The sequence below is a fragment of the Anser cygnoides genome, chromosome 28, assembly GCF_040182565.1.
Source record: "Anser cygnoides isolate HZ-2024a breed goose chromosome 28, Taihu_goose_T2T_genome, whole genome shotgun sequence".
Taxonomy (NCBI): Eukaryota; Metazoa; Chordata; class Aves; order Anseriformes; family Anatidae; genus Anser; species Anser cygnoides.
The window spans coordinates 2,358,418-2,373,280 of NC_089900.1; the positions used below are offsets into that span (position 1 = coordinate 2,358,418).

General features: G+C 54.2%; 2 protein-coding genes across 2 annotated transcripts; both read right to left on the bottom strand.

Moving 5' to 3' along the window:
* Positions 1-1,012: 1,012 nt before the first annotated feature.
* On the bottom strand, positions 1,013-2,062 carry LOC136787333 (olfactory receptor 14C36-like). The gene has a single exon (XM_066984493.1). The coding sequence runs from the start codon at positions 2,060-2,062 to the stop codon at positions 1,118-1,120; it is 945 nt and encodes a 314-aa protein (XP_066840594.1). The 3' UTR covers positions 1,013-1,117.
* Positions 2,063-8,252: 6,190 nt separating this feature from the next.
* On the bottom strand, positions 8,253-10,223 carry LOC136787133 (olfactory receptor 14C36-like). Its single transcript, XM_066984267.1, has 2 exons — positions 10,213-10,223; positions 8,253-9,302 (listed from the first exon to the last, which is right to left on the bottom strand). Exons 1-2 carry the CDS (start codon positions 10,221-10,223, stop codon positions 8,276-8,278), a joined length of 1,038 nt encoding a protein of 345 aa, XP_066840368.1. The 3' UTR covers positions 8,253-8,275.
* Between the last annotated feature and the right edge of the window lie 4,640 nt (positions 10,224-14,863).

The following is a 14,863-nucleotide window of genomic DNA, read 5'->3' on the forward strand; positions in this document are numbered from 1 at the left end:
ACCACTTCCAGGCAAGCTCTGCCCTTGCTAAAACCATACCTCCACCTCCACCATAAATTTCTGTTTTGGAGCCTGTCCTTGCTGCCACACCCTGGCAGATCCTTTGTGGCCCCTCTCAGCACCCTGTCGCTGCAGCGTCCCAGCCCCACTGCCCCACACATGCTCCCACAGCCGTGCTGCCAAGGCACCGCACATGGCAGTGCACATTCAGGGCTGGGTCAAGATCCCCCTGTTACAATCCCAATGAGACCCTCAGGGTCCCTTCCCGCCATGGCCCTCCTGCCTTTGCAGCCTCTTCCAGCCCATGGCCCCTGCCCTGACCCAGCCACGTCCCATGGAGGGCTCTCCAGACAATCCTGCTCCAGGTCTGCAGGGCTCTGGGCCAGGGCAGAGGCCAACAGGGCTAGCCGTTCCCTCGACACAGGCCCCGAGCCTGGCTCTCCCAACTCCTTGCCCTCTGCCCACCTCCCTGCCCTCATCCCAGTCCAGTGGTAGCAGCCCCAGGGCAGTGCCCACCATAGGCTGCTGCAAAGCTCTGGGCACTGCCACCACAGCCCCAGCCCCTCTGAAGGACACAGCAGCTCCTAGGGCACAGAGGGCTCAGCCCCACAGATGGGAACGTCCATGGAACAAGCGTACAGAGGTCAGTGTACCATGCTGTGTCCCCTGCACTCCTCTACAGCACATCCTCAGAGGCCCGCAGCCCTTCTGTGACATCCCTGGGGTCCTCAGGCAGTTCCTGCTGCCCCAGGACCAGGGCAGCCTGACCTGAGCTGCTGCAGCCAGAAAGGGGTTTGCTGGTCCCATTATGTCCTGCTCTGCTGACAGTGGGGTCCAGACAAAGAATTTGCTGTAGGTTCATTTATTTTGTTTAAATACACAGAGAGGCTGGCTCATTTTTTATGCAGAGCCTCAGGGTCACAAAAGATATGTTGTTATTTAAGTACAAGGTCATGAAGAATGGCATTTCTTTGTGGAAAACATTATCACAAGGGGAAAATGAAAAAGAAAACCAAATTCATCTAGAAGTACAACCAGGCTTAGCCTGTCATGACATAAACCACAATTCAAGTGTAGAAGAAGACAAGAAGCAGTCTATAGCTGCTGAAAGGTCCAATCAATTTCCTGAGCAAATCCTGATAAACATCCATGACATCACTTTTCTAATGGCATTCTTGAGCTCCTGGTTTCTGATGCTGTAGATGAGGGGGTTCACTGCTGGGGGCATCACTGCATATAGAACAGCCATTATCATGTCCAGGGATGGAGAGGAGACAGTGGGAGGCTTCAGGTAGGCAGATACACCAGTGCTAACCAGCAGGGAGACCACGACCAGGTGAGGGAGGCACGTGGAAAAGGCTTTGTGCCGGCCCTGCTCAGAGGGCATCCTCAGCACAGCCCTGAAGATCTGTACATAGGACAGCACGATGAATACAAAACACTCCAAAACCAGGAAACCACTGAATGTGAGAAGCCCAACTTCCCTGAGGTAGGAATCTGAGCAGGAGAGCTTGAGGATCTGGGAGAGTTCACAGAAGAACTGGTCCACAGCATTGCCTTGGCAGAGGGGCAGGGAAAATGTACTGGCAGTGTGCAGCAGAGCATAGAGAACCCCACTGCCCCAGGCAGCTGCTGCCATCTGGGCACAAGCTCTGCTGCCCAGGAGGGTCCCGTAGTGCAGGGGCTTGCAGATGGCAACATAGCGGTCGTAGGCCATGACGGTGAGAAGAAACAAATCTGCTGACATCAGAGAGGGAAAGAAAAAGACTTGTGCAACACATCCTGCATAGGAAATAGGCCTGGTGTCCCAGAGGGAATTGGCCATGGCTTTGGGGAGAGTGGTGGAGATGCAGCCCAGGTCGAGGAGGGCGAGGTTGAGGAGGAAGAAGTACATGGGGGTGTGGAGGCGGTGGTCGCAGGCTACGGCGGTGAGGATGAGGCCGTTGCCCAGGAGGGCAGCCAGGTAGATGGCCAGGAAGAGCACGAAGTGCAGGAGCTGCAGCTCCCGCGTGTCTGAGAATGGCAGGAGGAGGAACTCAGTGATGGAGCTGCTGTTGGACATCTGATCCTCCTGGACAAAGGGGACTACCCAAGAAAGAAAAGACAGTGATAATTAGGAGAGACGTCTCTGAGAAAAACCTACTCCACTTCTCAGTGAAACCCCCCACAGTGACTTTCCCCTTTCCGAGACCTTTCTGCTGCTCTGTTGCTTGAGTTTTGGATGGTGCTGGAGGAAGGTGCTGCTGGGAGCAGGGGACCCTGCTGTGCACTTTGGAGGAGTCACGCCTGTCCTACACGTCTAAGCATAAAGAAATCAGGAGTGATCTCTGATTAAATCTACCTCTGACGTATGTGGACTTCCTAGCATTACCACTCTCAACACTATAGACTGCCAAATGGCATTTGTGGTTTAATTTGTTCCAACTGCATGTGTGACACTCGGAAGAGTTTTTTTTTGATGGTAGAAAACCCTGGCACTTTTCGTATATTCCAGGTGAGATTTTGTGAATGTCCTTAGCGTAGTGAAGATAGCCAGTCTGCCCATCTACCCTGGTCTCAGCCAGACTCCTCTAGGGCTCAGTCCAGTTGCCCACATTGAGCTGCTCAATGACTGTGGTCTCAGGAATATCTGGGAAAATGATTCAGTGTTTTCCTTCCCCATAGACTGCATTGCCCCAAGCCTCAGAGTTTAGAAGGGGGTTTGGGCACCTTTCCGCTAAGGACAGGTCTGCGTGGTGGGACCCAGAGGGTCAGAGCCTGAGCTGCAGCTGAAAGCCAGATCTGCAGGGAGCCCCAGAAAAAGAACAGCAACAGTAGGTACAGGAACAGAGGGAAATAGCACAGGGCTTCTGCCAGGCGAGGCAAGGCCAGGGAGGGACCAACCGGAACTCAGGAGAGTCCGCTCTACTGCAGGTCCTCCTGATGAGAGGTTATGAGTCATGTCCTGAATCCTGTGGGCTTAACGGTGGACGAGGAGGTGCCAGAATACTTTGCAGGCTCTGCTGCCTGCAGCTGGGTCTCTGTCCCCACGCCTCCTGCCTGCAGGTCACAGCCCCCATCCCACCCGCCGGGTGCTCAGCTCTGCCCTGCAGACACCTCCTGGCAGCAGGGCTCTGCCCAGGGGCAGCTCGCTGGAGGCATGTCCTAGAGACCAGGTCACGCAGGGGACACTGCATGTAAGCTCCACATGTGGTGGTGGAGCTTTCTATGGGCTGAGGGGAAGGGAAAGATCCTTGTAACCTCTCAGCCATCATGGAGCCTCAGCCTCTTCTTGGAATTAAAAGCATATGTTTCTATTACCACTGAAGCAAGTAGAGAAGATTGAAAGCTCAGGAGGCTCAGGAAAGCTGTGACAGAAGCTGAAATCCCCTACCTTTTCCCGGCTGTTGCAAAGTCCCCTTGGATACATCCTGGTTGTGCTGTGGATCTGAGAGCAGGCTGCCCCAGGCAGCAGCCTCCCGCCAGCAGCAGGACCCTGCCCTGCCGGGGGGGCTCCTTCCACCCGCAGCTTCTCCCCGCAGCACCCTGGGCAGCTCCCCGGGCAGGCTGAGTGCTGAGCCTGGCAGGTGGCAGAGGCCCTGCCCTGGCACACAGCCCCTGGGGCACAGCAGGGACCCTGCTCTGCACCACAGCCCTGGGCACCCCTGCCTGCACCCCTGGCTTCACAGCCTGCAGCCGGAACATGACAAGGGAGCCCTCGGGGCCTGGACACTGACCCTGCAGCTTAGAAACCCCTCCTCTGGAGCTTGTGCTTCTCTACAAGAAAAAAACACACAGTGTCTCCAGCCTGATCTGCTCTGGGACAATCCAGGTGTAGGACACCTCCAGGATACTTGAGTGCATTGCAGTTCACTTAGACTTACCATGTTAAGGGTTGCAAGCATTGCTTCTCCAGTGTACTCTCAGCTTTCTAACACTCCACACAGCCTTAAACATCTCTCCCTTCTTTCCCCTCCCTGTGCCAGCTGCAGGCAGTGCCCCCAGCCCTGCTGCGCTGGGCAGAGGAGCTGCTCCTGGGCAGAGCTGGCTCTCTGCAGCGCTGCCCGCTTGCCAGGAGCTCCCCTTGGGCCCAGGAGCCCGGCCCAGCTCAGCAGCACAGGCCCAGCCCAAGGCCTCCCTTGCTCTGCCCCCCACCAGGCTCCCTGCCCATGGCCCTGGGGCTGCAGGGGAACCTGCTGGGAAACAGCCCAAAGGGATCCCTGGGCTTCCCTCCCTCCCCTGGGCACACACACTTCTTGACAGCAGGCTCATTTCTCCTTGCAGAAAAAGAATTATATATAACAATCACATCTTCTCTGGGAATTAGTTTGCTATGTCATGGACATGTCCACATGGCCTCATCTAACACCAGCAAGGTCTGCCTGCCTTTTATGCCCTGACACAGGGCTCTGCCTGGGTACAAGAGGTGCTGGGTGGGGAGAAAATCACTGGTACTTTGCAAACTGCATTTTTATAGTCCGTGGGACAGTAGGGCCTACATTGAAGAATTCTTGGTTGTGACCAGGAGGTGCTGGTTCATTATGATCCCAGGAGAAAGGCACTCTAGGTCTTGTGCAGGGACAGTTGGCATGTTACCCACCCCCTTGCACTGCATTGCCTGTGGCCCCACAAGTCAGATGGGCGATGGAACACCTCATTGCTGTGCCGACACATCTGTGGCAGGATGTTCAGGGTCATTTTTGGAACTGCACCTGAAACCCCCATCCCTAGAGAGCCTAAACACAATAGCAGGAGCAGCATGAACGGGTGGAGAAATGTGGGGAAATATCACGGTGCTCACTCTGAGGAAGAAAAAGAGGCAGAGAACCCCCCCCCGAGAGCCTCACCCAGCTGTGCACAGCCCCCAGGGATGGGAACTGCTGGGCAGTCACTGGCATCCCCTCTGTCATGCAAGAGGAAAGGGGAGCATGTCTGCAGAGATGCGCCTCTCCTCTTCTGGGGCTCTGGTTGCAGACATGGCAGCTAATGGCCGGGACACCATGATCAGCTCCACACGATCCAGCAGGGTTCGCTTGCAGCATAGTCCAGCTGACACAGGACCACGTGTATCTCTGTGCAGTACAGTCAGGGACGGTAGTCCTGCCTTCAGCATGCCACAGGTCTCCTGAAATGAGAGACTTGGTCAGGTTGTAAGAGAGAGCCCAGATTCATGCAGAAGAGGAGTTCAGGCACAGTGAGGGGCTGCTGCATCCCAGGTTCCTTCGCTCCCATCTTTTGAAAAAAGCCCAGGCCAAGGAGAAGGTGAAAACCCCACCTTCCTGGAAGGGCTCCAAACAAGAGGCATATTGGTGCAGGAACACAGTGGTGATTCCTCCAGCACTCCACTTCCTATATTCCATGGCCTTTGTCACCATTTGGAGATGTTCCTGGTGGATTTGTCAAGATCCTGTGGAAAAGAACTGGGCAGAAGGGATGCGACTGTTTCTCATGTTAGAAAAGGGAAATCTCTCATCTCTCTCCTGAGCTGTGCCATCTCCATGCTGGTGACCTCCCAGGCCTCCAAATGACACGTGCTGATGTCACAGGGGGATGCACTGCATCACCAGGATATCGTCACTGGAGCAGCGGCAGTGCCGGCACTTCCCTGCAAGGCCTGGTCCCTGCTGGGCACTGCTTGGGTGCTCCCCACCGCTGTCCTTCTGTGGCCAGGAGTGGGCTCAGCAGGCAGCAAGGTTGCACTGGGTGACCCTCGCTGACGGGTGGAGGAGCAGGGGCACCTTGCAGAGGAGCTGTGGTTGAGGAGCCAGGGTGGGCATCCCTTGTCCTGAGCTGAGGGCCAGCAGCAAGCGAGATGGAGGGCTGCTGGAGGGTGACCATCACCTCCGAACTGACTTCCATGTTCCCAGTGCTCCTGCAGCTCTCTCCCAAAGGTGAGGGTGTCAGGAGCCCCTTCCCAAGGGGTGACCCAGGGGCTGTCAGCTGTCCAAAGCTGCAGGTCCAGGGCTTTGGGGGGAGGCTGGACATGGTTTGTGGCTGCTGCAAGAGCCTTGCCTGAGTGTCCCTCTGGACTCAGGGGACAATGTGGCAGTCAGGACTCCTGGGTCTTGATGCTAGGGCTGTCCTGAACCCTAGGGCTCCTCTGGGCATGGCTCAGCCTCCTTGTGATGGGGGACAACGCAAGACCAGGTTTCCCTGGGAGCTGCTGCCTCTTTGGAATCTGGCTCTGGGAGGAAAGACCTCTGGTGTCCCAGAGACTGGTGTGGCCTGCAGCTCCCACAGGCCTCTCAGGAATGTGCCAGAAATGCCTGAGTTGGGAAATCAAGCCTTCCCCTTCTACTTCTCTCCTTCAGGGGAACCTCTTTTCATTCCCTCCTGTGCCACCAGGCTGGCAGAGCATGTCGTGGATGCTCAGATGCCATCCCTGGATGGCCACAGTCCTGGTGCTGAACCCTTTCCATGTCCCTACTGGGGTGGTTTTATCCTGCTATGCATCTGAACTCCACCACAACTGCTCTTTCACTTTCGCACGTACAAGGAAAAGGGGGAGAAAATATGACGAAAAGAGCCCGAGGGTTGAGATAAGAACATGAGATCATCCTCCGTGCATTGTTACGGGCACCAATTATTACTCAGTCCTCGTGAGGCCACGCCTGGAATACTGTGTCCATTTCTGGGCTCCCCAGTACAAGAGGGACATGGAAGTCCAGAGGAGGTCTATGAAGATGATTAGAGGAATTGGAGCACCTGTCGTACTAGGACAGGCTGAGGGAACTCTTTAGCCTGGGAAAGAGAAGACTGAGAGGGAATCTTAACCAATGTGTACAATTATCTGAGGGAAGGGTGTCCAGAGGATGGGGCCGGACTCTTTTCAGCGGTGCCCAGCAACACGACAAGAGGCAAGAGGCACAAACTGACACACAGGAAGTTCCAGCTGAATATGAGAAAACATTTCTTTACTGTAAGGGTGACAGAGCACTGGAATAGGTTGCCCAGAGAGGTGGTGGAGTCTTCTCTGGAGATATTCAAAAGCTGTCTTGATACCATACTGTGCAACACGCACTAGGTAATCCTGCTTGGCAGGGCGATTAGACTAGATGATCTTCAGAGGTCCCTTCCAACCTCGGCCATTCTGTGATTCTGTGATTCTGTGACTGAAATGCAGCTGCGACCACAGGAAGGACGAGCCCTCTCCTTGGCTCTGTCCATGACTGGATGCCTTAGCATGCTGCACAGGAAAAGGGAGCATGTTGATAACATGCTAACACCCCTTTCACCTTCTCTGTGTCTGTGGTGCCCTCAAAGAACGTCCCTCAGTCCGAAGATCCAGCCCAGCTTCTTCTTGCATCAGGAACCTGGAGAAGTTGCCTCAGAAGTCTCAACACTGTGGTGCACACTGGCAAATACACACACACACAGGCAGACACAAACACACCATCACATACGCACACAGAGATGTGCACACAAGGCATGGACACAGCCGACCACACGCATACCTGGCCTGGCCACAACCTGGCCCCAATTCAGGTTGGGTAACTCCGGTGTTGCCCACCAACTGTACTACTCCAGTACCTTCAAGATTGGTCAGTTTGGGTATCCAGGACTTCCAGGTGCAGATAGGGAGTGCCTAATCATCCCAACTCACTGCAGTTGTAACAATGGCAAGCCTGAGATTACAGAGTGGCCCAGAGAGGTGGGGCTGCACCACCATACATCTAAATTTGGTCGTCCACCTGTGTGGGTGACTCCACCTTGGGTGATCTCTCACTCTGTGGGGCTCCAGGCACTGCCCACCCTTGGCACGTGCTGCCAATGGAGAACCCCTGGACTCTCCAGGCAGCTCCACGTTGCTCTCCTGGAGGACGTCCTCTTCCCTGCCACATGTGGGACAGCTATGGAGATGTACCTCAGTGACCGTTCACCATCTCCACTGTCATCAGACACCCAACAGGTTACTCTTAAATCCTACCCTTGGTGTCTCACTCCACACGGTTTGGCAATGAGCTGTTTTTCACCCCAGTCAATAGAGCAAGAGGTTTTTGGGGTGCAGCTCCTCAGCTATGTTCTTGGCACCTCCTTGAAAGAAGAGCCAAGTCTTCAGGCACTTCATTGTGGAAATCCTGTTTTATTTCACAGATGCTAAGAGTCAGTGCTAACCTACTGTAAGACATACATTTCTAGTCTGAAGTGTAAACACTGTGGTTTCCTTCCTCTGTAGAATTCGACGGACTGCAAACATTTACCTGAAAACATAATAAATGTTAATGACATGGAAAATAACAATAACAATAATCATAATAAAACAAGGAGCAGACCTGCGAGGAGATGACCGAGGAGGTTATTTATGGAAAAAGAGGGAAAATTTATCATTATTCAGAAACATCCGCAAAATCACTTGCCTAAATGAACCCTTGAGTTCCTTGTTTCTCATGCTATAGATGAAGGGGTTCAATGCTGGAGGTACAACCGAGTACAGAACTGCCACTACCAGGTCAAGGTATGTGGAGGAGATGGAGGGGGGCTTCAGGTAGGAAAATATGCCAGTGCTGATAAAGAGGGAGACCACAGCCAGGTGAGGGAGGCACGTGGAAAAGGCCTTGTGCTGTCCCTGCTCAGAGGGCATCCTCAGCACAGTCTTGAAGATACGCACATAGGATAACACAATGAACACAAAACACCCCAAAAAGAGAAAACTACTAAATGTGAGAACTCTAAGATCCCTGCTATAGGAATGTGAGCAGCAGAGCTTGAGGATCTCTGGGATTTCACAGAAGAACTGGTCCACAGCATTGCCTTGGCAGAGGGGCAGGGAAAATGTATTGGCACTGAGCAGCAGAGCATTGAGCAACCCACTGCCCCAGGCAGCTGCTGCCATCTGGGCACAAGCTCTGCTGCCCAGGAGGCTCCCATAGTGCAGGGGCTTGCAGATGGCAACGTAGCGGTCGTAGGACATGATGGTGAGAATAAAATAGTCTGCTGAAAACAAGAAGACAATCAGAAAGACCTGCGCAGCACATCCTGTATAGGAAATGGCCCTGGTGTCCCAGAGGGAATTGGCCATGGCTTTAGGGAGAGTGGTGGAGATGCAGCCCAGGTCGATCAGGGCGAGGTTGAGGAGGAAGAAGTACATGGGGGTGTGGAGGCGGTGGTCGCAGGCTACGGCGGTGAGGATGAGGCCGTTGCCCAGGAGGGCAGCCAGGTAGATGGCCAGGAAGAGCGCGAAGTGCAGGAGCTGCAGCTCCTGTGTGTCTGCGAATGGCAGCAGGAGGAACTCGGTGATGGAGCTGCTGTTGGACATGTGCTGCCTCTTGGTATGGGGATCTGCACAGGAAGGGAAAGACAATGATATGTTAGGACAGGCTTTTCTGAGTGAAACCTATGCCATTCCCCCAGCCATACTGCCATGCTTTTTCTTTCTCTAATGGAATCTTTCATTCAGCTCCATGACATGAGCTTCATTTTTTAAGGTTCAGTGTGCAATGAGGAGCAAGGGCCTCCCTTGGAATCAGTCCTGACCCAGTGCAGTGAGTGTACAGGACCATGGCAGCAGGACAAGGTTTTATTTTCAGATTTTGTCAAATGAAATCATTTCTTAGCCAGAAGGACATGTCTGCATCTGCATTCCCAGAGCTACAGAATGTAGCTTGCAGAAAAGTGCTTTAGGGACATTTTTATTCTACACACCCTCATCCCCTTCATCATGCCCCAACAGTGTGCTCTGAAGTCAGAAATCCTGAGATTTTCTGCTTAACTCAGAGTGAATGGCTGTGAGACCTGAGAGGCAAAGGGATTCACTGTGGCTTGGTGCAGAGTGAAGGGAGCTGGCTGGGCTTGTTCCCAGCTGCCCGGCACTTGCAGATTTTGGGCACCAAGGGCAATAACATTCATATTACACTTGAAAAGAAGCCAGACTCTGCTGAGAGCAGAGGAGGCCACTGCCAATCCCTCAATGCCCAGCCCTTTTGAAGGTACCTGAGCAAGGTTTCAGCACCACACCTCTAGCCAAGGACACCTAACATTCATTTCTCCAGCGCAACAGCATGTCCTTGTGTGTAGCATCTCCTCCACTACACAAGGCTTCTAGATCATGCAAGCAGACGATGGGAAAGATTTGCATCCTGCAGGGCAGCTCACAGCTCTAAAGGCTGTGAGGGCAGAGGCTTTTCTTAGCCGGACAGGAGGCAAGGGGCCTTGCACAGAGGAAGCGGTCTGCACTGAATGAAAAAATGTGGAGTTTTGTGATGAATTCTCCCTCCAACAAGATTTCTGATTTACCTTCCACTCATTCCTCGATCATATCCCTGAAGCTTTTACTTCCAGGAGCTCTTTCCCTGTCTCACGTCTTCTTCCTGTTTCTGCTCACAACCGCAGTGTGAGAAAGAGTCTTGTGTTTTTGCAGTGGAATGTGTTCTTGCAGTGGAAAATTCCACTAACCTTGCATATTCAAAAGTGATTGTGCAGGCATGACAGTGACATGGAAGTGGGGACTATGATACACAGGTAAAGGAAAGGTCCCACTCTCCCAAAACTAGGATAGCTAAGAAAAACAGGATGAGCAGTGCAAAATCAGTAAAAACAAAAAATCACGCGCCCTCTAGTCATGAGAGAAGAAGGAAATAAAAAAGGAAAAGGAGAAATTAACAGCTGGTCAAATCAAATTCTACATATATGGTATAGTAGTAAGCATTGAATAGTTTGTGAACTTGTACTCAGCCAATGAGGAAACGGGAGGAATCAAGTGTTGGGTAATAGGAAATACGGGGTTATGATATACTTTTGCTGGGCGCTCCTGCCTGCAGGACACTCGCCATTGCAATCACGAATAAAATAGCTTCACAGAAGATCCTGTCCGAGAAAATTATTGGGTTTTTTTCTCACACCACCCCAAACTCTATGCAGTAATCTTTGCCCTTCAGAAACCTACCTGTATACAGGACACCGGCTAGCTGGATGTGCGTCTTTGTAGGTGGAAAAGGACCTGTCAGAAAGCCCTGCTGGGTTCAGCAAAGTTGATGCTGTAGCTTTCGATAGGAAGAGGAGAGGCTGAAGGCAGTTTTGGGGCTGCTCACAAACCCACTGATCATCAAAGTTAACAGCTCAGGAGTCTCAGCAATGTGCTCACGCTGGACAGCTCCTTTTCCATGTCTCCTTAATTCCCCTCCCTGTCCAGTAGAGTAGGTAACTAAAAAGAGGGCAGAAAATCCCTTCTTTGATCATTCTTGTGGAAAAAAAAATGCCTGGGAAATGATACTGGGTGCTTTGGAGCTGTGAGCAGGCTGCCACAGGCAGCAGCCTCCCGCCAGCAGCAGGACCCTGCCCTGCCGGGGGGGCTCCTTCCACCCGCAGCTTCTCCCCGCAGCGCCCTGGGCAGCTCCCCGCGCAGGCTGAGTGCTGAGCCTGGCAGGTGGCAGAGGCCCTGCCCCGGCACACAGCCCCTGGGGCACAGCAGGGACCCTGCTCTGCACCACAGCCCTGGGCACCCCTGCCTGCACGCGTGGCTTCTCCTTCCTCCAGGAGCTGCGGCTGCATTGCCCTCCAGCCAGAGACTTACCGGGGTCAGGGCTGGCAAGTGTTCTCCCCCAGCGAGCTCTGTGCATCCTGCCACTTCTGCCTGCCTTTACCCACTCTGTCTCTGCAGGCAGTGCCCCCAGCCCTGCTGCGCTGGGCAGAGGAGCTGCTCCTGGGCAGAGCTGGCTCTCTGCAGCGCTGCCCGCTTGCCAGGAGCTCCCCTTGGGCCCAGGAGCCCGGCCCAGCTCAGCAGCACAGGCCCAGCCCAAGGCCTCCCTTGCTCTGCCCCCCCACCAGGCTCCCTGCACATGGCCCTGGGGCTCCTGGGCTCACAGCTCCTGGAAGGCAGCAGGGTCCCTCCTGGGGAACACACTTGGAAACACACAAAGCAAACACTGACTGGCCCTCTCTAAACACTGCGCTGACTGATTCCCACAGCAGGAATTATCCTACCAGGTTGTGCAGGGCTATGGGATGTGCCAAAGTTCCTCTCTGTTGTTCAACTTACTCGTCAATGAAGTGAATGATGTAACAGAGTGCACCCTCACAAACTTTGCTGATGACACAGAGCTGGGAGGAGTGGCTGATACCCCAGAGGGACCTGGACATGCTGGAGAGATAAGCTGAGAGGAACCCCGTGAAGTTCAACAAGGGAAAGTGCAGGGTCCTGTCTCCTTCCTAGGGTGGAATAACCCCCAGCACCAGTACAGGCTGGGAATGACCTGCTGGAAAGCAGCTCTGCAAAGAAGGACCTGGGAGTCCTGGTGGACAGCAGGCTGAGCATGAGTCAGCAGTGTGCCCTTGTGGCCAAGAAGGCCAACGGGATCCTGGGGTGCATTTGGAAGAGTGTTGCCAGCAGGCCAAGGGAGGTGATCCTCCCCCTCTACTCAGCCTGTACAGGTGCTTGGTGTTATTCCTCCCTAGGAAGGAGACACCACAAAGAAAAGGTAGTATGCATGAGAAGCCTGACAGGGTTAGAAAAGCAGCATTTAGTTGCAGAATAAGCACTAGGGCTGAATTCTCCTGAAATGCTACTAGTTGCTTGACAGTGCGCCACACTGCCACAGTCATGGTAACATCCTGGCAGCTTTTGCACCTGTTCTCCTATGAAAAGGTGATGCACTTAGTGGATGAGGGAGAGGCTGTGGATGTTGTCTGCCTAAGGTTTAATAAAGGTTTTGACTCTGTTTCCCAGAGTTAAATCCAATTGGCGGCCAGTCACAAGTGGTGTCCCCCACGGCTCAGCGACAGGACAAGAAGAAATGGCCTCGCGTTGTACCAGGGGAGGTTTAGGTTGGATATTGGGAAAAATGTCTTCCCTGAAAGGGTTGTGATACGTTGGAACAGGCTGCCCAGCGATGTGGTGGAGTGGTCATCTCTGGAGGTATTCACAAGACATACAGATGTGGTGCTTAGGGACATGGTTTAGTTGTAGACGTGGCAGTGTTAGGTTAACGGTTGAACTTGATGATCTGAGAGGTCTTTTCCAATCTACGTGATTCTATGGTTCTATGATTCCATGAGTATAACATAGGTCATAATCATTGGAAGGCAGCCACTGCAGTCTGGGAACTCGAGACTATGGCCTGGACAAGACCATAGGTTGTGTGAGGGATTCCTGTGGGCTGGCACCATGCATCCTGGCACACATTCCAGTGGATTCCCGGAGTTAACTACACTTGAAATGGCCACTGAGACCCCCAAGAAAATCGTTTTGCTCCATGTGCGATAAACTCAGGCTGAAAGACTCAAGAGCAGGTGAATTTGAGTGGCTGTGGCAGAGCCCAGCAGCTTGCCCCAGTCTGGGACTATGTCCCCTTCCACCTAGTGAATTTAAAAGGGATTAATATGAACAGACCCATCAGGTCAATCTGCATAATACGGAGAAGTAATGGTTCTTGTGCTGTAGGTGCAGCAGGCAGGAGGCCTTGGATAGGGCCTCAGAAGACTCAAGCAGATCTAATGCGGTTCATCCCTGAGCTAAGACAAACACTGTGAGCAGAGCGAAGGACACCGAGTGGTGCCCTAGCATGAAGGAGGATGCAGAGCACAGCTGTAAGAGGCGTCTTTCTTGTGCCATGACTGACGCAGGTTCATCTGAAGTGGAAGCCCCAGCCCAGGACCCATGGAGTGAAGGTCCCTGGGCACAACTGCAGAAAGACTTTGCAAGACCTCTGCCAGTGACAGCTTGAAACACCAAATGCATCTTGGCAGTAGCAGGTCCTTTTGGCTCAGGGGCAGATGTCCTCCCTGGCAACACCACCACGGAGGCCACCACTGCAAAGCTGCTGCGTGACACCGACGTTTGTCCCTGGTGTCCAGAGAGGGGAGAGGGGAAAGGGAGAGGAAGGCCGTGGGGAGGGGGCTGGAGTGAGGTCACTGCCACTGCAGCAGCCTGACTGGCCCTCAGAAGGGCTGGCCAGCAGGCACTATGACATCATCCCGTGCATCAGAGAGCCCCTGGGCAGAAATGACGTCACTGCAGAGGGGAGGGCGAGGGGCTGGCAGAGCCCCATCGAGGGGCTGGCTGTGGGTCCCCTCTGCTACAGCCACCTGACGGCACGGGGCAGGCAGGAGGGCAGGCAGGGCTCGTGGCCGCCTTGCTCAGGACGAGCCCTGGGCAAGCTGGATGAAAAATCTGAGCCTTAGCTCCAGCAAAAGCTCTTCTCTTTGCTCTTGACTTTTCTCAATAACACCACTTCCAGGTGAGCTCTGCCCTTGCTAAAACCATACCTCCACCTCCACCATAAATTTCTGTTTCAGAGCCTGTCCTTGCTGCCACACCCTGGCAGATCATTTGTGGCCCCTGTCTGCACCCTGTCCCTGTAGCGTCCCAGCCCCACTGCCCCACACATGCTCCCACAGCCGTGCTGCCAAGGCACCGCACATGGCAGTGCACATTCAGGGCTGGGTCAAGATCCCCCTGTTACAATCCCAATGAGACCCTCAGGGTCCCTTCCCGCCATGGCCCTCCTGCCTTTGCAGCCTCTTCCAGCCCATGGCCCCTGCCCTGCCCCAGCCACATCCCATGGGGGCCTCTGCAGACAGCCCTGCTCCAGGTCTGCAGGGCTCTGGGTGTAGGACAGAGGCCAGCACAGCTGGCCATTCCCCCAACACAGACCCGGAGCATGGCTCTCCCAACTCCTTGCCCTATGCCCACCTCCCTGCCCTCATCCCAGTGCAGTGGCAGCAGCCCCATGACAGTGCCCACCACAGGCTGCTGCAGGGCCCTGGGCACTGCCACCACAGCCCCAGCTCCTCTGAACGGCACAGCAGCTCCCGGAGACACAGAGGGCTCAGCCCCACAGATGGGACAACCATGGCACAAGCGTGCAGAGGTCAGTGTCCCCTGCCGTGTCCCCTGCTCTCTTCTGCAGCACATCCTCAGAGGCCTGCAGCCCCTCTGGGCCATCCCTGG